General features: G+C 39.1%; 1 protein-coding gene across 1 annotated transcript in view; it reads right to left on the minus strand.

The window, feature by feature from the left end:
* The window catches only part of ABCA5 (ATP binding cassette subfamily A member 5), a 70,434-nt gene that overhangs the window by 12,051 nt on the left and 34,018 nt on the right, over nucleotides 1–24,365 (minus strand). Inside the window, exons 13-33 of the mRNA XM_063120055.1 lie at nucleotides 24,171–24,346; nucleotides 23,524–23,643; nucleotides 22,743–22,881; nucleotides 22,505–22,595; nucleotides 22,061–22,200; nucleotides 21,052–21,171; nucleotides 19,923–20,124; nucleotides 18,979–19,148; nucleotides 17,233–17,405; nucleotides 15,701–15,838; nucleotides 14,734–14,847; nucleotides 13,876–14,046; nucleotides 13,028–13,141; nucleotides 12,399–12,536; nucleotides 11,509–11,574; nucleotides 9,138–9,229; nucleotides 6,700–6,823; nucleotides 5,903–6,020; nucleotides 5,703–5,794; nucleotides 4,272–4,447; nucleotides 2,804–2,879 (exon numbers count right to left, since the gene is read on the minus strand). Coding sequence (XP_062976125.1) covers nucleotides 2,804–2,879; nucleotides 4,272–4,447; nucleotides 5,703–5,794; nucleotides 5,903–6,020; nucleotides 6,700–6,823; nucleotides 9,138–9,229; nucleotides 11,509–11,574; nucleotides 12,399–12,536; nucleotides 13,028–13,141; nucleotides 13,876–14,046; nucleotides 14,734–14,847; nucleotides 15,701–15,838; nucleotides 17,233–17,405; nucleotides 18,979–19,148; nucleotides 19,923–20,124; nucleotides 21,052–21,171; nucleotides 22,061–22,200; nucleotides 22,505–22,595; nucleotides 22,743–22,881; nucleotides 23,524–23,643; nucleotides 24,171–24,346 — 2,750 coding nt within the window. The remainder of the gene's footprint in view (nucleotides 1–2,803; nucleotides 2,880–4,271; nucleotides 4,448–5,702; nucleotides 5,795–5,902; nucleotides 6,021–6,699; nucleotides 6,824–9,137; nucleotides 9,230–11,508; nucleotides 11,575–12,398; nucleotides 12,537–13,027; nucleotides 13,142–13,875; nucleotides 14,047–14,733; nucleotides 14,848–15,700; nucleotides 15,839–17,232; nucleotides 17,406–18,978; nucleotides 19,149–19,922; nucleotides 20,125–21,051; nucleotides 21,172–22,060; nucleotides 22,201–22,504; nucleotides 22,596–22,742; nucleotides 22,882–23,523; nucleotides 23,644–24,170; nucleotides 24,347–24,365) is intronic.

Here is a 24,365-nt window from a genome sequence, read left to right on the forward strand (position 1 = left end):
GGAGTGGATCTGGGGCCGAAGAGTCAAACACGCTGCTTCTTGCCGAAGTCAGGTTGCCTCTTGTCCAGCTGGAATCGGCTTTGGTAAGGCCTCTTCCTCTGCAGCTGTTGTTGCTGCTGCCGAGGTTGAGGCTGATATTGTGGTCGATGCTGTTGCTGCATCGGAGGCCTCGTCCATCTTTTCTGTCTATATTGAGTCTGAGGAGGAGGAGCAGTAAACCCCATCTTTTTGGCTGTTGTTCTCGCCTTGTAGATAGAGTCCAGCGTCTCGTTGGTCTTTGTGTTAAATAGACCTTCGCCATCGAATGGCATACTCTCTATTCTCGACTTTGTTTCCTGAGTAAGATTGGCTGATCTGAGCCAAGCGTGCCTCCTCAAAGAAACGGCCCCCATCATGGATTTCGAATGACAATCCACCTGGTGTCGAGCGGTAGACAATTGCTGCCTTGCTATGGCTGTCGCTTCATTCTGAAAGACTCTTGCGAGCTCCTTCTTATCCTCCGGAAGATGTTCGCATAGGGAACCTATCTTTTCCCAAAGGAAAATTTGGTATCTCGCCATAGTTGCCTCGTACACCGACGCTCTGATGCCCAAGGATGAGGACGAATAAACTCTTCTGCCAGTTTGATCTAATTTCCTCCCCTCCCTATCTACAGGTGCAGAATGAGTCTTCTGTGACTGTCCCTGTGCTGATTCCACTACAATGGAATTCGGCTTAGGATGCTGCAGCAAAAATTGTGCATCCTCTTCCTTAACTCTATAGAGTGTGTCCAACCTCTTTGATGTTGCCTGTGTAACTGCAGGAGTTTTCCACGACAGTTGAGCCGTTTGTTTCAAGGCTTGAGGAATGGGAATCGCCAAACGCTGGTTCGTTGTCGACTGAAAAACATCATAGATTGGGTCGACTACCGATTCATCTGTTTCCTGTATGTTGAGTCCCAATGCTCTGGCCATCCTAAGCATATGGACCGAAAAATGTACCATATCATCCGAAGGCGAAGAAGGATCTGCATCTTCAATTGCATCGTCCGGTGAAGGAGCAGCTGGGACCACTGAATGTTCAGATTCAGAGTCAGAGGGATAGTTATCATCTGGTGATGATAACGTCACGACTTGCAGGTCGTGTTGTTCTTCTTGCGGCAGCACAGTAGCAAATGCAACCGATGGTATTGCGTGCTGTACACGGTGTCGAGGCGTCGATACCGTCGACATTAGAACAGGAGGAGAAGGTAGAGGCAACTGACAGACTCTTGTTGTTGGAGGAGGGTGTGCATAATAACCTTCCTGCGGGTAGTACCCGTGATCCCCTTGAAAAAATTGTTGAGGACGGTATCTTTCCCAGTCATAACTGCCGTATCTATGCTGGGAATCAGAGTACTGCTCCCAATCGTTTCTTGAGGTTCGTCTTGGCGAAGGCTGTACAAGTTCTTGCGGCCTCATAGGTTGCCGAGCGGAAGCTACCGACACAGAGTCCCGAATTTCACCCTCAGATAAACTTGGAGGGCATGTCGGTACCGTGGCCATCGGTACCGACATCGATCTCGATACCGAAGGAGACCTCGGTATTGAAGTGGTCGGCGCGGCAGGAGGGGTAGAATGGCTCCTGGCCGATTCCTGCGGCCGAGGTGACGCTACGGTGGATTTCTCCGCGTCCCTCTTTTTCTTCTTCTTCTTCTTCTTCTCCAGTTCAGAAGAAGGTATCAGAGTTCTGGCTTTTTTAGAAACCTTTTTAGCCATCGAACTCGATAAAGACCGGCCAGGCGTGAGGGGTATCTCAGCCCTATTTGCTCTGGCCTGCACTTCAGTGCTGTGGTCTGGCGGTTTTTCTGTAACAGTCTTTGTAACTGCCGTTTTACGGGCAACAGACTTATGAACCGCCGCTCTTTCCATCGTCGGGGCCTCCGTGGCCTTAAGAGCCTTCTCCCAGAGTATCGAACAGAGTCGGTCTGCTCGGTTTTTTCTGGTCTGTTTGGTAAAGGACATACAATGGTGGCAAGTCTCTACCACAAGTCCCTCTCCCAAACAAATAATGCACAATGAATGTCCGTCAGACGGAGGGAGCTTCGCTCCACACTTAACGCACTTTCTAAATGGTGCTTTGATTGCCATAAAGGCCTCACGCGACCGAAGTTGCTGAGGAGAAATCTAACTACAACTATTTTTTTTTTTTTATAGGATAGAATAGAGGCTGAAAAGGGCAAGTTAAAGTGAGAAGCGAACGAGAAGAGGAAGAATGAAGAAAAAGGTATTTTAATAGAGAAAACGCTAAGCAGGTTGGTTCTATGTCTATGCACAATGGCGGACGACGAAGAACTGAGGTAAGGGCGGGAACCCCATGGACATGCGCGGTAGCGTGGGGGAGGGGTTCCCGCCAAAAACGTTCCACTCAGCTATAGTAGGTTCCGGTCTGGTCTCTGCGCAGGCACAAAGCCCATATGTGTGATGCATAGAGACCACGAAGAAGAACTTTGTGGGTGGCCTCCCTTTCTGTCCATGCACCTCCCTCTCTGCACACAGAAGGGGAGGTCCACCGTATCAATGAGTTCTGGGCACCCACCCAAGGAGCACAGGGTTATCCGAATTCAAACAATGCAAACATTTTTCCTAAAGAGGCAAAATGTGATAGTTGAGAGCGAGAAAATGGGTGGCCAAATGTTGTAGGAAGGGTTTTGTGCTGTGCCGACCTCAATTCTGCTTGCAGCAATTTGAACAGGGATGCTCTCACAGTCAAATGGTCATCCAATCTTTTGTCTCTTTCATTTAGTATAAATTAAAAAATTCAGCTCCTTTTAACAATAAAATACCTTCCGCTTGACTCCTGCCCCAAGTTTCTTCGTTCTTTTCTGTAGATGTTCTTTAAAGTCAAGTGCACTGGAAATGCTGCAGAAAACCAAAAGCACATTTTTGTGATCTTGAAAGAGATATATTAAGCCTCTAAGCATTCTAAACAGCCAACAAACATGAAAGCACTGTAAAATTCCAGGATATACTCATTACTAGTGTAAAGCCCATGTCTCCATGGATGCTAGTAGTTCTGTTCCTTTCTCGCTTTTTTGTCCCTCAGTCCTCTCACCACAGAGAGGATCATGAATAATGCGAACATGGCTCATGCATAGTGAATCCCCCCTCCGAAATTTGCATCCCTAGTGCGTCCCGATTGACCGCCTCTGTCCCCTTCCCCGTTAGCAGTGTCAGCCTAATTGTGCAGCTGCGCCCCATGGCCACCTTTACACCACACTGATTTGCCATCCTGCTGGCGAAGGGGCTGCCTTGCTTGTTTGGTCTGGAGGAAATTAATTGCTATTACAGCTTGAGTTTTGAACTTTTTTGACAAAATTTTCTACACATCTACAGTGCTCAAGTTTCAGTTTAAAACAAAAATGAGCCAAATCGGTCTGATAGACCTCAAGTAATAAGCTTTACACTATTGTAAACTTACATAAGAAGTTTCTTTTTCACAGTGCTAGTTAGATTTAGGTGATTTACCTGTACAGCAGATAGAATAGTACATAGGGAAAACTGTACAGTAAGGAGGAAGAGGCAAGGTGATGGATTTAGCATCCCTTTTCACTGCCCCTACCCACTGTGAATGGTCCATTCCCATTTTCTATTTCTATAAAAGCATGTTGAGGCATTGATTCTCCTTTTTTGGTCTACCTTTCTTCTGAGCCAGTTGTCAAGTGTGAAAAGTAACCAGTGTAAAATGCTGTATGTGGCTTTTGCAAATACTGGAAAGCTGAGAGAAAAGACTCAGTCTTGTTTCCAAGTACTTTAACACTGCCAAGTTTCACATGAGTGACTCCATCACACTTAATGAAAACTCTTATATTCTATAATTAAGTAGGACATCCAGTGGAAACTGCATCCAAGTTAGATATTTAGAAATAAGGATAACTTTTAAAGAAACAAAAAGGTAGACACCTGCTCTAAATACAGAACAGTTCTTCTATGATAAGAAAAACACACACTGTGCAAACTAAACACATGAGATATGGAAATATGTACCACTGAATACAGGGCATAATCCCTAAAAGAGTCTGCAATATTCTTTAAAAATGAGAATGATATATTTTTTCAGGTTACAACGTCAATGTACCCGACGTTTGTATATAATTTTCATCTTATCTTTCATGGAAGAATCTCATTTTATCATTTTCAAAAAAGATCAAGCCAGTGACTATTTTCATGAAGACCACATAATAATAAAACAAGAGAAAGAAAAAAAAATGGCTAACGTACAACAAAATAAAGTCTTTAAAACGAAACAGTTACCATTTTATGACTTCCTTCATGTCACTTTTACTCATTCCTTTGATAGCACCATAAATTTCAAAATGCTCCTGTAATGTAATATCAGGCCAAAGCGGGTTTGCCTGTGGACAGTATCCCACAAATCTCATGGAATTATCCTCGTTATTATCACCTAAAGAATAATTTCCCATCAGCACCTGTGGATATACCAGTATTTATTCAATATATTTATATAATGTTTGCAGTTAACATGTAGGAAAATAATAATAATAATAATAATAATAATAATAATAATAATAATAATAATAATTATTTAGTTCTTACCCGCCTCTCCCTCTGGATTGAGGTGGGGTACAACACAAATACAAAATACCATAAAATACATATAATTGATTAAAAAACATATAAAACTAATACAGGGATATAGAATAAGCATTGATGTGTGTAGTTTTATTTTATTTTATTTTTTGAATTCAATGTATTTTTTAAAAAAATTAAAAATCCGCCTAATACATTATTAAAAAGCAGCACATTAGTAAAAGGCATCTTAAAATTCAACTGGGTAGTCCTGCCAGAATACTTAAAGGTGATAAGAGAGCTTTGGCTATTGGGCTGTATAGATATGTAATACATACATACTTACATAAAAAGCTGAATTAAAATGCTGTCAAGAAATATTAGCTCAAGAGTTTCATTCAGCTTGCTTTTATATATGATCATGCTTTTTTTTATACAGTATATCAGGATATCTCTATTTAGGATGGTCAGTCACAACATCCCAATGCTATTTCTGACTTTAAAGCTGCAGTTCTATACTCACTTATCTGGAAGTCGACTCCACTGAACTCACTTCTGAACAGACATTTATAGGATTGTACTGTAAGTCAAATACCTGTATGAGGAGAACCCATTTTACCCCTATTGTTACTCTTCATTGCAATGTTGTAAGAACCAAGATGAACATGAGTCTGTTCATAACTCTTAATGCTGGTTTATTCAGTTCAACCACATATATTTATAGTCATTTTATGGACTTTTCCCCCAGTTCATAATTCTAAAACTGTTTAGCAAACCACAAGTAAGAGACACCCTGAAAGCTTGTACGCATGGGTATTTCCCACAGTAGGTGCACCACTCTTTGTGTGTGCTATTTAGTCAGCTATATGGTGACTATTTGGTAATCAATGTTTCCATTCCAGCTAGTAAGAAATATACCTCCAGTGTAATTCTATTACTATTATTAGTTAGTAAAGTTTTTATTTATTTTTAAAAGATCATCTCATCTTCCTCTTGTATCTAGTTCAGTATATACGGCTACTGTAGGGAATATTAATTTCATCAACCTTGACAGGTCTGCATGAGCTGTGAAATCTGTTCTGGATATTGCTGTAATTGGAGGAACATAAAACATGGATAGAGAGAAGGCACAGAAGCTTGTCTGCAGTTGGATACCTGGCCTGAAGTTGGTTCAACTTCTCCCACCAGAATATTAATCAGTGTGCTCTTCCCAGCTCCATTTGGCCCTAACACTCCCAGAATTTCCCCTGGAGAAGAAAAACAAATATGAAAGTTCTGAAGGTTTTACTTAGGATGATTCATTTTAATTCATTTTTCAAAATTATTGATTCAACAGTAACTCAATTAATACCAACCTTTTTTTACACAAAGAGAGACGTGATCAGTTGCCACTTTCTTTCTTTTCCTTCCAAGAAGAAAATCTCTCTTTTCATCATATTCTTTATGCAAACTGCTGACCAAAATTGATGGTTTCTAATAAAACAAAAGATAATGCAACACTTAATAATGAATTAGTTTGATTACATAGTGCAAATACCAGTCAATCAATTTCAGAGTACATAGAGTTGCCACTTCTCCTCCCACCCCCAATCCTTCCCATTTCAATGTTTACATAGATTGTGAATCTGCCTGTATACAGAGACAGCCTTCAGCCACCTCTGCAGTTGTGGGGCTAGGAGCACTATAACTATGGAAATGATCACAGAGTGTTTCTTTCCACAATCCACTTCACTTTCCATGGTATTATCAAGTTTCTCTACATCAGCCTTCCCACATCAGGTACCCCCAGACGTGTTCGACTGCGCATCCCATCATTCCCATCCAGCATGGCCAATCAGGGCAATACATCTGAAGGGCAGTAGTTTTGGGGAAGGCTGCTCTACATTATTTTGTACACCGCTGAGTCTGTGTGGAGAATGTGGCTTGTTCTCATGGAGGTAAAGTATATTACTACTGGAATGATCACGTTGTCGTATTAGTACAAGTTTATTTTTGTGATCGCCAGAGAAATAGCTGTGTAATGTTTCCAGATCTCTTTGTAATTATAACAGTTTATATGCAGCCAGGCAAATCTCCCCCAGTGCGTGCTACTTTATAATGAGATCTGGTCCCCGTTAAATTCAGTGGATTAAGACAACAGGTCAAGATTTACCTCCTCACAGCTCTGGCAGGTTGTCATCTCTTTCACCCTCAACCTCTCAGCCATAACATCTTCATCCTCATCCTCATCATGGGGCACATCTGGAAATTTCCAGGGCTTGAGTTTTACAGGAGTCCTGAAGACAGAGGAACATATTAAATTTTTGCTCATGGATTCTCTGAACAAATACAAGCTGGAGCAGGGTGGGGAGCTCTCTGGTGAACTTGGAATGCTCTACCCTTGGAACCCTACTGATGTTTCCCTATACAATGTATCCTTGCAGCAGAACTGGTTGGACAAGTGATCTGGAGTTACATTCATGTGAAGAATTACGGCATTAATAAGCACTTTCACACGTAACTGGAGAGGGTTTCCAAGCGCTGGGATTCTTAGAGTCATCCATCACTTCTGAAAGAGGAGAAACAACTCTCTCTCTCCCTGCTAAGGCCTGAACTGACCTTCAATAGCAGCTGAGGAAAGAACGTCTCAGTCCTTATCCCTTCCCAGGGAGGCTAGGCTGGCTCCCTCTGTGCTACAGTTTCGGAAGCAGGCAAAAACTTTTTTGTTTCAGCAGGCTTTTGGAACTATACTGGACCTGTGTTAATTTACTGGATCCCTCCCCCTTTTAACCTGTTACAGTTAAAAAAAAAATTAAGATGTTTTTAATTTTACTGTAAGTTTAATTCTATTTTAACTTTTGTAATTTATATTTATATGTTTTAATTGTATGTGCTTTAATCTTATAAACCGCCTTGAGTCCCAGTACTGGGGAAAAGGCGGGATATAAATAAATATAATAATAATAATAATAATAATAATAATAATAATAATAATAATAATAATAATAATATCCTTTAGGTCAATGCCTAAAGAGGCTGCAGGCTACTTTGCCAGAAGACAGACTACTACTGGGTGGACAAGGAGGGGCAACACTCTTATTAAAGTAGCTGATAATACCAATTCAGACTTGATTCAATTTGTCACACAGAATCCAATATAAACTTCTCCTGTTAACCTTCAAAGCTTTTCACTGTCTAGCTCCTTCCTATCTCTCCTCTCTCATCTCACACTATTGCCCCGCTCGTGCTCTTCGCTCCTCTGATGCCATGCTTCTCGCCTGCCCAAGGGCCTCTACTTCCCTTGCTCGGCTCCGTCCATTTTCTTCTGCTGCCCCTTACGCCTGGAACGCTCTTCCAGAACATTTGAGAACTACAAGTTCAATCGCAGCTTTTAAAGCTCAACTAAAAACTTTTCTTTTTCCTAAAGCTTTTAAAACTTGATGTTGTGCAGACTTTATACTGTTAGTTTTACCCTACCCTGTGCCTGCTTACCCTACCCTGTGCCTGTTTGCATTCTCTTCCCCTCCTTATTGTTTCATTCTGATTTTATTAGAATGTAAGCCTATGCGGCAGAGTCTTGCTATTTACTGTTTTACTCTGTACAGCACCATGTACATTGATGGTGCTATATAAATAAATAAATAATAATAATAATAATAATAATAATAATAATAATAATAGCTGTTCTGTGCAAGAATATTATTTATTATTATTTAAAACATTTATATCCTGCCCTATATCATTAAGATCTCAGAGCGGCGTACAAATAAAAGCACACAGTATAAAACAATAAATATGCACAGTTAAAAACAAATTAAACCATGAACCAAGTTAAAACAATATATAATTTAAAAGCAGTAAAAGCTATGTGATTCCTGGTAAAAGATAGGATGTGGGGACAGTTTTCTAGAAAACAGAGTAAGTGTAGCATGGAGGTGGGGGAGAGGGGGGGATTGTATTCAAAAATATTGAGAAACATTTCAGCAAATGGATTGTTCCGGAATATCTATCTGGGCATATTCCGGAAATACCTCCTAGCACATTCTTAATCCTACATGCATACCTAACAATGTACTTTTTCCTTGAAATTGTGGATTTTATAAACTAATCTCATATGGTTTTAAGTGTTTGAAGCTATGTTAAATGAGCTTTGGGTCCTTTCCAGCCTGACAGTTTTATATTTTGAAAAGATTCTTTTTCTTGTGGTACTGGTGCTGTGCTATGGTTTTCTGCTCCCCCTTAATAACCTCCCCCCCCCCAAACATCCTTTTATTACTCATAAAATCTAAACATATATATAGCTGGAACACACATCTATTCAACATTCCTCTGACCCAAAATACTAATTTAAATAAATAATTCTTCATGTAATTTTCCTTTTTTTAGCCGGGAGTCATCATTAAACTGATAATAGAGCAAATAATTAAATCCGATAACTCCAGGATTCATGTGAGGAGAATTGCCAGATCTGTACAGAAGAAAGAGACTTTTGTACCAAATACTCTTCGAGTACCTGGTGTAGCGTACACCTCATTGCAGTTTATTGCTGCCAAACTGTCACCTGGTGTAGTAATTTCAATAGTGATCTTTAAAAGGAAAAGATAGACAAACCTGAAAAATGGGTCCTCTCGCATTGATTTGCCTCCACACTTCACCTCAAGATAGCGTAGAAGGAAGAGCCAAATTACACATTGCAAATAAGGCTAAAATGAAGAGAAGAAAATTACTATTAAGTGCAAATCAACTGAAACCTGAAAACAGATGCTTAGAATGTGGTATGCCAACTGCTATGTTTTTATTTTTGTTTTCTTTAAATCATTAATTTTTTTATCAACCCTACTTGCTATCATCTTTTCCCTGTTGGATATTTTCCCTCCTCCTGAAGAGAATCTTCCTCCTGAGGAGTCCCAGTGGTAAAAAGGTCTTCTGGTGTCCAGGCAGGCACACAGGCCTGCCACCACCAATGCTCTGGAGAGCCACGAGACGAGTTGTGAGCCTCAACAGGGCTCAGGATGGGTTCAAAGTGATTCTTCAAGACCCCAGGCAGGACATCCCTGTGATATGACTCTTCAGGCTGCCCAACATATTTTGTAAAAGTGGGGTTTGCATGGAAGCCCAAACCTCTTCCTCCATCAATGACTCTCCTAAAGTTGGGCTGGAGCCTGACAATGCATAATAAATTCCTGCTCTTGCACTAACAAGACCAGTTGCACCACCATAGGTCCAGTTGTTCCTATGCATCAGCAATGTGAATCCAAAGAAAATCTTTAAGCTTCAGCTGAATGAGCTGGTTCTTTACACAATTCCTTATGATCAGGTCATGAGTGTGAAATAACGTTTTTGTTTCATGTCTATGTGCACTACTCTGGAAACTATTTTAGATATGGAGTGATATATAAATATTGTTAAGAAGAAGGAGGAGGAGGAGGAGGAGGAGGAGGAGGAGGAGGAGGAGGAGGAGGAACATAAGAGCTCTGCCCCATCTCCAAGTCTGAAGGCATGTTCACAAGTGGTATAATTCACCACTTCTAAGTGTTAATAATAGCGTTCTGAATAACAGTGGAATAGATGCTCTTGGCAATGTGCCTTTTTCATATGATTTATAGGTATGAATACCAAGAATGCACTGGAGTAACTTTGAAAATATTGTAAAATAAAATTATGCTACTACAACAATGGAACATCTTTTACTGCATCATTGCTCTTTTTGTATCCGTTTGTAGAATGTAAGCCTATGCGGCAGGGTCTTGCTATTTACTGTTTTACTCTGTACAGCACCATGTACATTGATGGTGCTATATATATAAATAAATAAATAATAATAATAATAATAATAACAGTACAATCCTATATACGTTTTAATGGAATTGTCTTAATGTGGGTTGAGGGTTTTAATGGAATTGTTTTATATGTTATTGTAAAGCGCCTCGATGCCAGAAATGGTGAGGTGGCGCTATAAAAATGCTTTAAATAAATAAATAAATAAATATGTCTAATCAGAAATAAGTTCCATTGAGTTTAATGGGGCTTCTCCCAGGTTAGTGAAAGCCAGAGTGGTGCAGTGGTTAGAGTGCTGGACTGGGACTCGGGAGATCCTGGTTCTAGTCCCTACTTGGACATAAAGCTCACTGGGTGACTTTGGGCCAGTCACTGACCCACAGCGCTAACACATCTCACAGGGTTGTTGTTGCAAGGATAAACAGAGAGGAGGAGGAGGAACATGTAATGCAGCTTGCAAGGGGGGAAAAGCAGTATCTCAATATAATAATTAATAAATAAAATAAATGGCTATGGAATTGCAGCCTAAATGTATTTACAACTATTATGTATTTATCATTATTAATGTGTATTTTAATTTTTAAGAACAGCACTTTGGATGTGCTCAGAAAGGAACTGGAATCCAATAAAATTCTTTCAACACTATGGTAATATATTCCCTGTGATGAGTCCCAACTAATAATCTGGATTCCATATTCTGGATTAGTCAAAATTTCTCTATAGTTTTCAGGCAATTCAACACATAAAACATTGTAATAATTTTTTTCCTGATGCATTTAAACTGATTTGCTTTTATGTTTTAATTATAATTATGTACTTTATCTTATATTTTAGTGTTAGCTGCACTGAAAGTTATTTGTAGTAGAAAAGTGGGATATAAATTTAATAAATAAATAATCCACTCTGAATCTTACCAAAGCGTGGATAACAATGCAAAAGCATCTCTTTCCAGGATTAATAACAATTTGAAAATATTATTCTACACTAACATTTGTTGCAGTGTTGCATATAAGCAATTTTTAAAAGATTTTATGTAGGAATATGATTTATTTATTTTGTTTTTATACCGCCCAATAGCCAAAGCTCTCTGCATAAATTATAAACAGTAATGATCATAATATATACAGCAACATTTTGTCATTACTTTCAAAAGTGTACCCAGATAGCCAATCCCCTGAATCTTAAAGAAAAATATGTTGCTTACCGCTACTACGGAAACCAACAATCTTTCTGAATGTCTTTCCATCTTGTGATCAAGTTTCCGGGCTATCTAACAAGATAAGAAATACTTATTTAGAGCCAATCTTTTAAATCTTAAAGAAAGATAGGATGCATACTGCTACTGATGTTTGTTGCACCATTGATAATGTATACAGTAATACATTTTTTCTTTAACCTGCCATCTCTGACAAGTAGAGATATCATGACCTTTTGTAATTACTTCATTCAGAACACTAATTTGTCCAGCCTGTAATGTTTGAATATATTACAAATTGAATATGATTTTCCCCTGACGTACTTTGTTTCAGAATGTAGAATGAGATTCTGCACAATCACAATCTGTGGCCAGGTTAACAACATTGCTTTTAGGTGTAATAACAAGCTAGCACAGAACTTTAAGAAACAGATTACTTCAAAACACTTACTTAAAAACTTGTAAATAATGAGCCCATTCCAAACTGAGCCAGGGACAGAATTTGCCTCAATACTGACAAGGTACTGATGAAACTGACAAACGTTCCCTGCAAGCTTGTAAGTTTAACAGGACTGCAGGGGTGGTTGGCTAGAAAGGTATCTGTGAAACCACATCAAAGTTTAGCTACAGAATAATACAGGCCAGCATTAAGAATACTTAGATGGGGGAGTCTCTGGAAGAGATGTGGTAAAAATTTAAATAGGGCACGTGGTAATGCAGATTACCTGAACCAGGAAGATGTCAATAGTTAATGGTTCAAAATGCATGTGGAATTTATTTCTCCTGCTCCTCAGAAAAAAGTAGAGGAAAATATATACTTGGCAGTTTAATATCTTTCCATTTCTTCCCCTGGCACATGCCAGAAACAAAACCCATCAGTCAGTTCTCTGAAAACTTACCTTGATAAAAGAAATTAGACAGCCAATAAGAGGATAGATGGGAACGAAGAGAGAGAAACAAGTATGAAGAACAGCAGCTACTGTATAGTACCACATGAAGAAAGATATTTCGATGACAACAGAACAAACCAAGGCTCCCTGAAAGAGAAAGGGAATTAAAATAAACTGTGGGATTTAGTTTTGTCCAGTGGCTTCTCATCCTTGTGAAGCGGAGTGTGCATGCGACTGACACAAAATCCATGGTGGCTGAGGGTGCAGCCTGTATGTATGTCAGCATCTAGGGGACCTGGCTAGCCCACACATTCTTGATAATCTCTTCATGCAGTCAGAAAACTAAAAAGCCTAACTAGGGATTACATGTTTGTAGAACTGAGCCACATCCAAACTGGAGATAATGGCTTGGATCTAGAATCCTTATTGTCCTCCAAATTTCCCCTCCAGATGAAATTTGGAGGGTGCACAGGTATCTGCAGGGGGAAGGAAAGGACACAGAAATCCTGTTCCACCGGTAGTATCCTTCTGCTGGTAGAACATGGATTCTGGATCCAAACCAATATTTCTTAATATTGAAAAAAAAGTTAAATTATCGGAAATCGAAAACACAAATTAAATACTACATTTTAACTTACGACTGAAAATATGAATGACCAAAATTCTTTGGTGTTCTGTATGGTGTTAAAGGTGAAAGAGACAACATAATTGAAAAGAACTACCGATGGTACATAGCCAATTAAGCAGAAAACCTGTAGGAAAAAGAATGGCATTTCTTAGTGTTACTCATGATGTACTCTGACATGAAAATACATAGCAATGATCCACGTTCTCCCCTGGGGCCCTTTAATTTCTCCTACATTTCTTCTGCCCATGTGTGCCTCACATATACGGATGCAGTGACCCTGTTCCCTGCAGGACTGGTCTTGCAGGTTACTAATCGCAGCTTGTAAGTGCAGACTTTAGGAGAAGTGATTGTGTTGGAGCACACACGTCTTTTGTTAATGTTGCATCGAGCCTTGTACTAATAGTACTACAATTACTATGCCTGCTTGTACGAAGCGGTGGAGAAGAAAAAAAGCTGCCAACTGAGTATACTCTTAGTTTTCATTAGTTAAAAACATTAGCTTTGCTTAAGCACCCCCTGCACGCATCTACATGAAGATTATAGCATCTCCTGATTGGAGTGGCCCCCAGAAGCAAATTGCCAGCCATACTCCTATAATTCTAGTGCCATCCAGACATCATTTGACATGTGACCTTGGCATACAAGCTCCAAAAAGGTATGCACCCATTTAACTTTATATAGAGAAAAAAATGATTATAGTATCCTTACATCAAGATTGCATTAAAAAGATAATTTTGGGGAAATAGTCTAAGATTTTTGTGTCTGAGCTGTTGTTCTATTGCTAAGGAAAACAATAAGAAATATATTTGAAATTAAAATAATAATAATAATAATAATAATAATAATAATAATACTTACCACAGCAAGGAACTTCTCAGGAAAAAAATAGACTCCATGGTGAAATACAAATAAGCTTCCTATCATAACGAGGAGAATAATGTAAAATAACGGCATGTCAACTAGTGCTTGTCCACACCAGTAAGCAGAAGGATAAAGACCTGAGATCTTAAGTTGAGTATAGGCTTTGATCTGCAAAAGTACAAAAATAAACAATTAAATTACACGTCAAATCTGGAGACTGGCAATATGCCTAACAATTATTCTTGATTTCTTTCATCTCTTCTTTTCAATTGGTTTGCAAATACATTTGATTTTAAACCTATGTTGAACTGGGATGAATTGTAAAAATACAGTACTGAACATATACAATCTCAGAAATGCAGGGCTGAAAGATATTATCAACGGTCTTTAGTCCAACTCACTTAACTGTAACACAGAACACCCAAAACACCACTAAGAGAAGTGAACCCATATCCACGAAGAATATATCATATCAGCCCTATGCAGGAATTTGTCTGCTCATATGTAAAACTAAAGTGTGTGCGTGTATGTGTGTGGGGGTGTTAAGTCCCACTCCCAATATTCCCACATCTCTAGCTGTTGGTAGACCTTTGCGCTCTGTAAGCCAGTTCAGCTGAGCTCTGTAAAGCTCTGTAAGTGTGTTTTATATATAGTGATCTATTGGTAGTGAGTTGCTCCACTATTGATCCACAACAACGTATGAGATCAATTAATATGGGTCATGAAGACAACCAGATGGTCTGATTTTCAACCTGTCCATACAATACAAATTTGACCGGAAAAGGCACTGTGGTAGGCCAGAAGATAAGATTTTATTTTGTATTCCTTTTGAAACATTCCAGTTTAACGTGTTACCTTGTGATTTTCTGCATTCTCCATGGCAAAATATGGTGGCATCCCAGTTACAATGACTCCTAGTATCACAGCTTCGAAGTACAGAACTAGTGTGAAAACTGTGTCAGTAATTTCCTGCAAGTTAATAGATTTTTGGTGTAAGAAAATGGGGGGGGGGGGGGAACAAGAGAAAACCAGCCTGGTCATACGTATGGAAGTCCATCATGGGCTCAAATAAATATCGGGGTTTTTGGCTGGCTGGGACTGCAAAAATAGGAGATTGTTAAGCATCTGGCAGGCCATAACACCTGGTCCTTTGGGTCTCAGCTTGTACTCATTTTCTGGATTGGCATTGACAATAAAGAAACACACAAGTTATTCTACAAAAGCTTTTTAGAATTTGGAAATTTTTGGCATAGGTCAAGCTCTCCCCTCTGCCCTGTTCCTATTTTTCCCTTTTTATTATTGATACACTTGATGACTCTTATGCATATATTTAAAGATATGGGAAATCACCCAGAAATAATAAAACATCAGAATATATTTTTAGCTAGCCATAAGACTATGGCCTAAAGTGTGGTGTATGGTCTGCAGTGTATTTTGCTTCCAGAATCCTTTCAGATCTCAAGATAGGATAAAATGGATTATGAGACATGCCAGTTTTTTTAATGCACCAGCATCAGTGGGGCCATTAGGACTGGACTTCATGGTATATTTCCAGGGTAGGTAGGCCCCCAACTAACTGCAAGAGACAGCACCAGATGATGGGGGAGGGGGGGGTAGCAGTGTGGCACAAAACAAGCCCAGTGTCAGTACCCTGCATGGGCATACTGAAGGTGTGAGTCCAAATTACAAAACTAATATTGGAAAACTCCCACTTATCCCTACACACATACACACAGCCAATACAACTACCTTTTCTTTTTACTTCAATTTACAGAATTACTTCTACTTACAATATCATCTTTTCGGCTTTATATTCACTTACTTGAAAAAAAGGGTTACTCCAGACATGGATCCTTTCTGTTACATTTAAACTATGCAGATACAGGTTACTAATGATATTCATCATAACAGGTAAAGAATGTACCATAGTTCGGTTAAAAACAGCTGTAAAGATGTAGCTCTGCAACAAAAAAAGATATTTAATAAATTAGATCCAATAATCAAAACAGTTACATAACTTTAGGTAGACTTAAATAGACTACTTACAGGACACCAGGCATGCTGAAACCTATTAATGCAGCTGCCATGAGAGTATGAATATCTTTCTCATACTAATAAATAGCATGTGAAAAGCCTGTTCAGCATTTGGTACATAATATAATGCAACTGCATGATTGTCTGTGGTTAATCAGCCTGTAAAAATAGTGATTTTCTCACTAGGGATATATTTATATGGCCTAAGAAAGCACTATAAATATGTCCCTGAATTCCTATAGATATTTCACCTGATCATCTCATTCATTCATCTCAAATTTCATTTTAATCAAAATATAGGGGTCATTCCCCACTGAAATCAATTAATTTTCAGAATATGCCATAAGACATTGTTTATTTCCTTGTTTAATTTTGAAGTGGTGCTTCCTGACAAAGGGCTTCTAGCACGACCAATCAAAATACATTAAGCAGCAATTCCGCATTTTTTTTCTGCCTTAACTGATTTTCTGTGGGAAGAAAAAAGATAGGAGCAGCAGTGGGAAAACACAGGAGGATGACAAGTAGAAGATGATGATGTCATCTAGAACCCACACTCAATTCTGAGAAAGAGACAGGGCAATTGCATGAAAAAAGCCTCAGCTGGAAGCACCCTAGTTTGCTTTTATACCATGAAAGTGGCCAAGATTGTTACATCAGTATGTGACAAGAATTAAAAATATTTATATCATATAGGAACACAACATAAAACCAAGCATAATGCAACAGCGAGCCGTAAAATAAAGGAGCTAAAAAGGATTGAGAGGTTGAAAACATCTGTATTGCCACTTAAATCCATAAAGTGTTAAAGTGGTAATTTTACCCAGGCTATCATTAAAAAAACAAAACAAAAACAAAAACATAGGATCGCTTCATTTTTGTATACATTTCTGTTGATGTATGCATTAGGAGAAATGTGTACAAGAATGCATACGTGAGCAGATATACATATAAAAATACACCCATTTGGGTGTATTTTTTAAATCAGAGAAGTATATCTCAAAATTCAGGGAAGTGTGAAAACAGAAGGGAAATTGAGTCCTAGTTTGCATATTAGTTCAGGAAGTGTGAAATAGGTCTTAAAATGTGAACCAAATTATACCCCACCCCCCACCACCCCATCTTTCTTCCATCACAGAACTCTAGAAAGTATATGCAATTTCCCAGGTATTCTCCCATCCGGGCACTAACCTGCTTAGCTGCCAGCAACGTTGCTCTATCATATGCCTTCAGATCACGCCCTACAACCACACATACAAAATTATACACACAATAGTTTATTACAGCCCTCTATGTTCCCAAAGGACCACTATCTCTTCTCACCTTGTCTAGACGAAATACATTTAATGCTGCATTATGTGGGGCAAATGATACATAACCACTGCCATTTAATGCTGTACTGTGGGAGTCAGCTGTTCCATAATCACTGCCATTGAGCATCTCTATCAATATATTCTGGTTTCTAAGAAAGGTGGCAATATCATCAATGTTTGATCCTAGATTAAGAGAGCAAAGAAAGTTACATGTGAGTATCACAAATGTGGAGTCACCTGGCACCCAATGGAATTTCAGGGTACACACAAAGCTTAAAAAATGCAGGAACTTTCCTACTAGGAAGTTTCCTCTGACAAAGTTTCTGAGGCCAAAGACCCTATAAGGTCCCCGCAACTCCAGCACTCCTGTAGGCATCCCTCATACTGCCAAGGAGGCTACACCAGTGAAGCACCCACAGACAGGACTCCTAATGAACCTACATTGCCTGTGGAGTCAGAGGAGGAGACTGAGCGATCACCCAACTCTAGAGAGTGTCACCAAAAGGTGCAGCTGGCCTTTGGTCAGGATTTATTTATTGATATAGAGAATTCCTAAACTGTGCATTCATGCAAAAATGGATTTCAGGGTGGTATATATAAAAATTTAAAATCAATACGAACGAAAGTGTAAAACAATATAATACAATTAAGAGGGGGGAACTCTGCAGCCAGCTGAAAATATAATAATTTTAAATGCCTGGGCAAATTAAATGGTTTTAAACTGGTGCCAAAAAGAATACACCGCTGGTGCCAGCCATACCTGTCCTGGGAGGGCATTCCAAAGTCAGGGAACCACCACAGAAAAGGCCCTCTCCTTTGTACACGCATTTATCCTATAGATGGAATGTGGTGAAGTGCATCCTATGATAATAGTAAAGCATGGCAGGTTGATATGGGAGGTGGTCCTTCGGGTATTTGGGCTCTAAACTGTTTAGGGTTTTAAAGATAAGCACCAACATCTTAAATTGGCTCAGTAGCAAACAGCCAGCCAATGTACTTCTATCAGAACTGAGGTAACATGGTTCCTTCCAACTAAGTAAACCTGCAGAATTCTAGCAAAAGACTCCTGTACTAGGAGAAGCTTCTGAACCCCACAAATAATGCTTTACAGTAACCAAAATGGAGTTAGGCCCCCACCAGCCTCTAAAGCACCTTTCCAAAAAAGAGGACATTTGCAATAGTTATTACAAACTTCTGGATCCAGTGAGAATGTCTTATTATTTATTTATTTAAAAATTATTATTAGGCCACTATTAAGGGTAAAAACATCTCAAGAAGGTATGGAGGATTAAAAACACACACCATACCAGAATATATAAATAGGCAATAAATATCCAATAAAATACTATTAAGAACAAATTTTGCTAATAAAACCTACATCCGACAGAGTTTCGGAAGACTAAAGAAAACAGGCAGGTCTTCAGAGCTTTCTTGTAGACCTGCAAAGAAGAGGCCTGATGGAAACTGATTCCAGAGTTGTGGGCTAACACTAAAAAGGCCCTCTCTCTTAAAACATGGTTTCACAACCACCTCCTTCAAGGCATTAATAATTTCCTGGACCCACCCTTTGGTTGAATGTAGGAATCTAGGTTGGGCAAAGGTTGAGGTTACAGTTGATTGGGTGAACATTATTAAGCACCTTGTTCACACCCTCAGGCTGCAGAAACTGAAAGTGATCCCACAAAACCAGGCCAGATAGTGCTAGTTGATGAAAGTGCATTCAAATTAAAATGCAGTTGCTTTTTTAACTTCTTACCAGTAATGTTTTGAACGAGGAGACTGGTTTTGTACTTGTGATGAGTTTCGTTGGGCTTAAGAAAGTATAAGCTTGGGGACAGTTTGATAGGAACCACAGCATTTTTGAAGTAATGGTGTATAAGGAACATAAAAATCTGAATAACAAGGAACACTGCGAATAGCAAGAACCTGAAAGAAAAGAAAAATAATAAGTCAAACTGGTGTAAATTATATACAAGCCCGTTTAAGAATCATTCTCCTACACTCCCTAGTTGTACTATTGATCCTATTGAACACTATATTCAGGACATTATAGATGGGGAGCCTCCGAATCCAGCCCATGACATTTGCCCAGGCCATACTCCTGGTGTTGTCCCGTCTCCAAGCATGATCCTCAGCCCCATTGTGACATGTTCAAATGTTCCCACCCAGGGTACCGCAATGGATATGAAATTCAGCTGAGAGGATGATTCCCCCACCCCGATTTTCATCCTCCTCATGGCATGCAGGACTTAGAGGGTTATAACTCCCTACCCAACATACCTAAGATGTTTCCATCTGTGTTATATGTAGTTAAGATGGTAGCCAGTAGTACATTTGGAGCCCCCTTGCTGCTGCTGCCTCAGTCACTTCCATCTGCAGTGGTTTTTGGAGTGCTGCCCATACCTGCCCACCAGTGCTAGGTAAACGGGAGGAGCCATTAGCAGACCCCCCCTATCAAGGCCCCCCCCCGGAGCTCCCCCTGCTCTTGGAATGTACTAACATCATTTTACCGTTAAAGAAACTAAACGTACTCAATCCTAACCACCAAGGGCTTGCACCTGAACTGCTTTTACACTTTTGGAAGATTATATATAATCAGCTTGTAAAACTGAGGGTTCTTATTTTTATTTCTCCTTCTCACACACCAATAAGCTGCTTTCTAATAGTTTGATTAAATAAACCCAAAGATTAGATACTTACACTGCTGTGAGTGATTTCATTTCACGCTTTAAGTTAAGGAAATGAACCTTTGCCATAGTAAACACCTGCTTTTTCCAAAGAGACTTGTTGCTCACTGCACAAGATTTTGTCTCAGATAGCATTAGCAGGCTTTGCTCTAACTCATCAATAGATTTTGTATCCATTTCCTCTTCAGCTTGCTCTGTGTTAAATACACTGAAATCTGGAAAAGAGAGGAGAATAGGTCAGGCAACTTAGAATTTATTCCTTCTGACCAGACCATTGATTCATAAAGCCTGGTGTTCACTGCAGTTGTTAGCAACATACTAACATTTCCTGAAATTGTTAGCAATACAAAATTAGGTGAGTCAGAGTACTCTTGTGGATATACAGTATTTCGTAATGCCAGATATGTCTAAAAGAAAGAAAAAAGTGGCACTGTTAATTAATTTTTCGGCAGCTTGGGAAGAGCAAATTCAAGGACCAAAACCACACACTACCCACTAGAAAGGTGGTACCGTTAGGTCTGGGGCCTCAAATGAGAGTGCAGCAGTGAGAGTGACACACTGATTCCTTGTTTTTTTAAAAAAACTTTTCACAGAAAAGGTCCGGTGCATTGTGGAGCAAGAATCCAGAGGCACCCTGGAGAAATGAAGATATTGGGGGTGGGCAGTTCCGGAGCTTCACTAAAAAAGAAAAGAAAACAAAAGTGTACTGATGCTGCTGCAAAGAGGAGGAGGGAGGGCAAGGAGGGAGAGAAAGTGAGGAGGGAGAGAAAACCAGCAATGCAAAAGGAACAGTTTGATCCCCCTTTCCATTCTTTTAAGAGTTTTAACAGAGGTTGTCTGGCCGCCGGGGCATCTCAGGGTGTGAAAAACAGGGTGGTGGAGCACATGGGGGCCCACGGCCCTTTCAAAACAGGCAGCTACATCAACTTATACACCGAAATCCTCAGATGTCTGAGTGAGTCCAATGTGCCTTACTCCCTAGTAAGTGTGCTTACGATGCACACTACATTCTAAATACTTCAGAAGACAGTGATCTTCTTTAGTATCCCAAAACAAATGGTATTTTTAAAGTTGAAATAAAATTGTGATTATTAAATCATATGAAAAAAAATGCTACAGGAAGTTATGCAGTTGCTTCTCACCTGCTTGGTCAATTTCTGCTTCAACTTCAAGCTTGAGGAAAACATCCTCCAGGGTTGTCATAGAAACACCATATGAAATAACACCCAAATGGGAATGAGTGTCTAGATCAGCAAACAGTGCTAGAAGAAGAAGATAAAGTAGCAGTAGTAGTAAAGCTACTACTTGGAAATACAATCACACTTCTTTGCAATCATGTTCTCTCATTTGTTTAAGCTGCTCATGCAATGACAACAACACTTTCAATATCACCCTTGTTTAATCACTATATGCTTAAAGGTCCATTGCCATACAAAAGGTTTTTCTTCAACCATTACAGTGACAAAAACGTGTCTGAAGGTTGAAGATTTTGGGTTGTTTGTTCCTGTTTGCTGTACACTGCCCCCAGCCCCATATTTACAAAGGAAGGAAACAAGGTTACTTGCATAAATACAAATAGAAAAAGAGCTTGGGGCCAGATGCCCTCTTTCAAAATAGCCACTGCTTTCTTCTGCATAATAGGACTAAAGTCTAGTATAAGGTATCCCTTTTGAAGGACTTTTCCATTTTGCCTTCCCTGGTTTTCAGACAGTCCCCAATCTGCTCCCTACATTTAGGCTACATTGTTTAGCCTGGAGAAGAGAAGATTGAGGGGAGACATGATAGCACTCTTCAAATACTTAAAAGGTTGTCACACAGAGGAGGGACAGGATCTCTTCTCGATCCTCCCAAAGTGCAGGACACAGAATAACGGGCTCAAGTTAAAGGAATCCAGATTCCAGCTGGACATCAGGAAAAACTTCCTGACTGTTAGAGCAGGACGACAATGGAATCAGTTACCTAGGGAGGTTGTGCGCTCTTCCACACTAGAGGCATTCAAGAGGCAGCTGGACAACCATCTGTCAGGGATGCTTTAGGGTGGATTCCTGCATTGAGCAGGGGTTGGACCCAATGGCCTTGTAGGCCCCTTCCAACTCTGCTATTCTATGATTCTATGATTTAACTGGTGTTCAATAGTGAGAGGAGTTATACCTGAAAACTTGTCCATATCTTTAAACGGTAAGGCATACACAAGCTGCTCTTCATTCTGTTTTAACAAACTGGCTCCAGGGATATGCTGACTGATCAAAGATGCTGTGCCTTCTATATTACAGTACCTGTCTATGTGCATACTAAGGAAAAACACACACACACAAGATATAAGCATTATTGTTTACAAAGTGGGTCTAAATATTGTTTATACTATAGGAATAAGAAGCAAGAATAATATACCGTAAATCAATTTAAACGGAAATTAGGTTTCTTGTCCAACTGAAGAGCAATAGCTATAACTATAAATTCATATTCTAATCTAACCATGCAGAAATAAATATTGAGTACAGTCCGTTGAGTTCAACAAGTTTAAAAGCACTCTGACATGGTATTCTGGCAATTACAGAACACACTGAACTAGGCCTGCAAACTATTAAAAGATACCTCAAACGGTAGCCAATTCCCCATTTTGTCTTAAGGAACAGAGAGGAGCCAAGACATTTCAGCATTCCTTGGGAAATCACAGCTTTCCGATCTAGAAACAAGAGCAGAAGGGGCCTTTAGTTACGACAGTTTGTACAGTCACAAACAAAGAAACAAGCTGGCTGTATTATCAAGCACTTTTATTCATGTTATGTATGACTTGGATATATTTAACACACAGGTCCCTAATTGTACTTGCCAGCGATAATATCAGCTTCCTCCATGAAATGGGTACTGAACACTGTCACTCGATTGGCCTTTCTGTTTTTCAGGAGGTTCCAGACTGTATGTCGAGAGCATGGATCCATACCAGCAGTTGGTTCATCTAAGAGTAAAACCTAAAGATTGGACAGGAAAACAATAAGACCCTTAAGAATTCATTTTATAATTACGAACAGTCTTTGACAGTGAGATTATTTTAAGTGCAACCTTAGGCACTTAAGTTATTAGGTGGGTTCAGATGTAACATTCCAATTCCTAGGTTGTTGAAATGTTACACATCCTAGACTGTAACATACAAGCAGTGCAGAGAAATATTATATATATATATGGAACAGTACTGTCCCTCAAGTAATTTGGAGATATGATGGTATGTTGTCTGAGAATGAAGTTCATATAACCAGACACGAAAGAATGAATGAATTTATAACCAGTTACCCCAACTTAGTGCCAATGCCCCAACCTACAAGATGCCCAGGATTGCCTCCTATATGTATTTTATGTAGTAGATAGAGGATTCCTAGTCAAGGCTCTTGGGCTGTGTCTGTGAATTTGGACTTCCACACCTATAAGAAATTCTCTCTTTGGGTAATACAGTTCCTTCAGATATTTCTCTGCAGTGTATGAGTCTTTAAGATGCCACAAGACAAATTTGTAGTTTGTTCTGCAATAGACTAACACAGCTACTTCTCTGAAATATTTTGTATGAAAAGGAAAAATTATTAGGAACCAATCAACCATTCAGTCCTTCTGTTGTTTACCTTGGGATCTCCAAGAATTGCAATTCCAATTGACAGCTTTCTTTTCTGCCCTCCACTTAGTTTTTTTGCTTGGTTATCTTTAATGGGCTGCATATCCAAATCTAGTAAAACTTTCTGAACCTTATAAAATCAAGCATAAAAAATATTTAGTGGTAATTAAAGCAAGTAATACTTTAATATTAGGACATTTATCATGCTATATCCTCAAGGCTTAGGGTGGTTTACATATAATTATATATCTTACAGTTATGTAATAGATTATGGACGTGATCCAGAACCTCAAACTGTTATTTAACCTCAACCAATTTTCAAAAAAGCATTTTGAATATTTGAAGTAAGAGCTTTTTAAAGACAATATGTTGTTGGTGCACATGCACTGTATTCATATTTTCTATTATTTTTACAAAACTTCGGGCATCAGATCAAAGTTCTTTTTTAAAATTGGTAAAATTAAAGAGGTGATTGGGGGCATTTTTGGAAAGGAACTTGTGCTGGGGGGGGAATAAAATAGAATGTTATGGGATGATTTTAAACAAAAATAGACAAACAAAATCTAAAATCATTCAAATAAAATGATGTATAATTTCCTGTACAGAAAACGTTGGCGATATTTTGACATTGAAAATGATTGTATCAAATTTACTCACCTCTTGTATCATATCATTGGGAGGTATCCCTTTAATTGAGGCAACTATTGATAAATTTTCTTGCACTGTTAATACATCAAAATATATATCTAACTGCTGGCAAACTCCAGTTATCTTTCTTGCATCTAGCATTTCATCTATTTCCGAAACTCTATATCCATAGATGGATGCAAACCCTATTGAAAAAAATGATAG

The sequence above is a fragment of the Elgaria multicarinata genome, chromosome 3 (assembly GCF_023053635.1).
Source record: "Elgaria multicarinata webbii isolate HBS135686 ecotype San Diego chromosome 3, rElgMul1.1.pri, whole genome shotgun sequence".
Taxonomy (NCBI): Eukaryota; Metazoa; Chordata; class Lepidosauria; order Squamata; family Anguidae; genus Elgaria; species Elgaria multicarinata.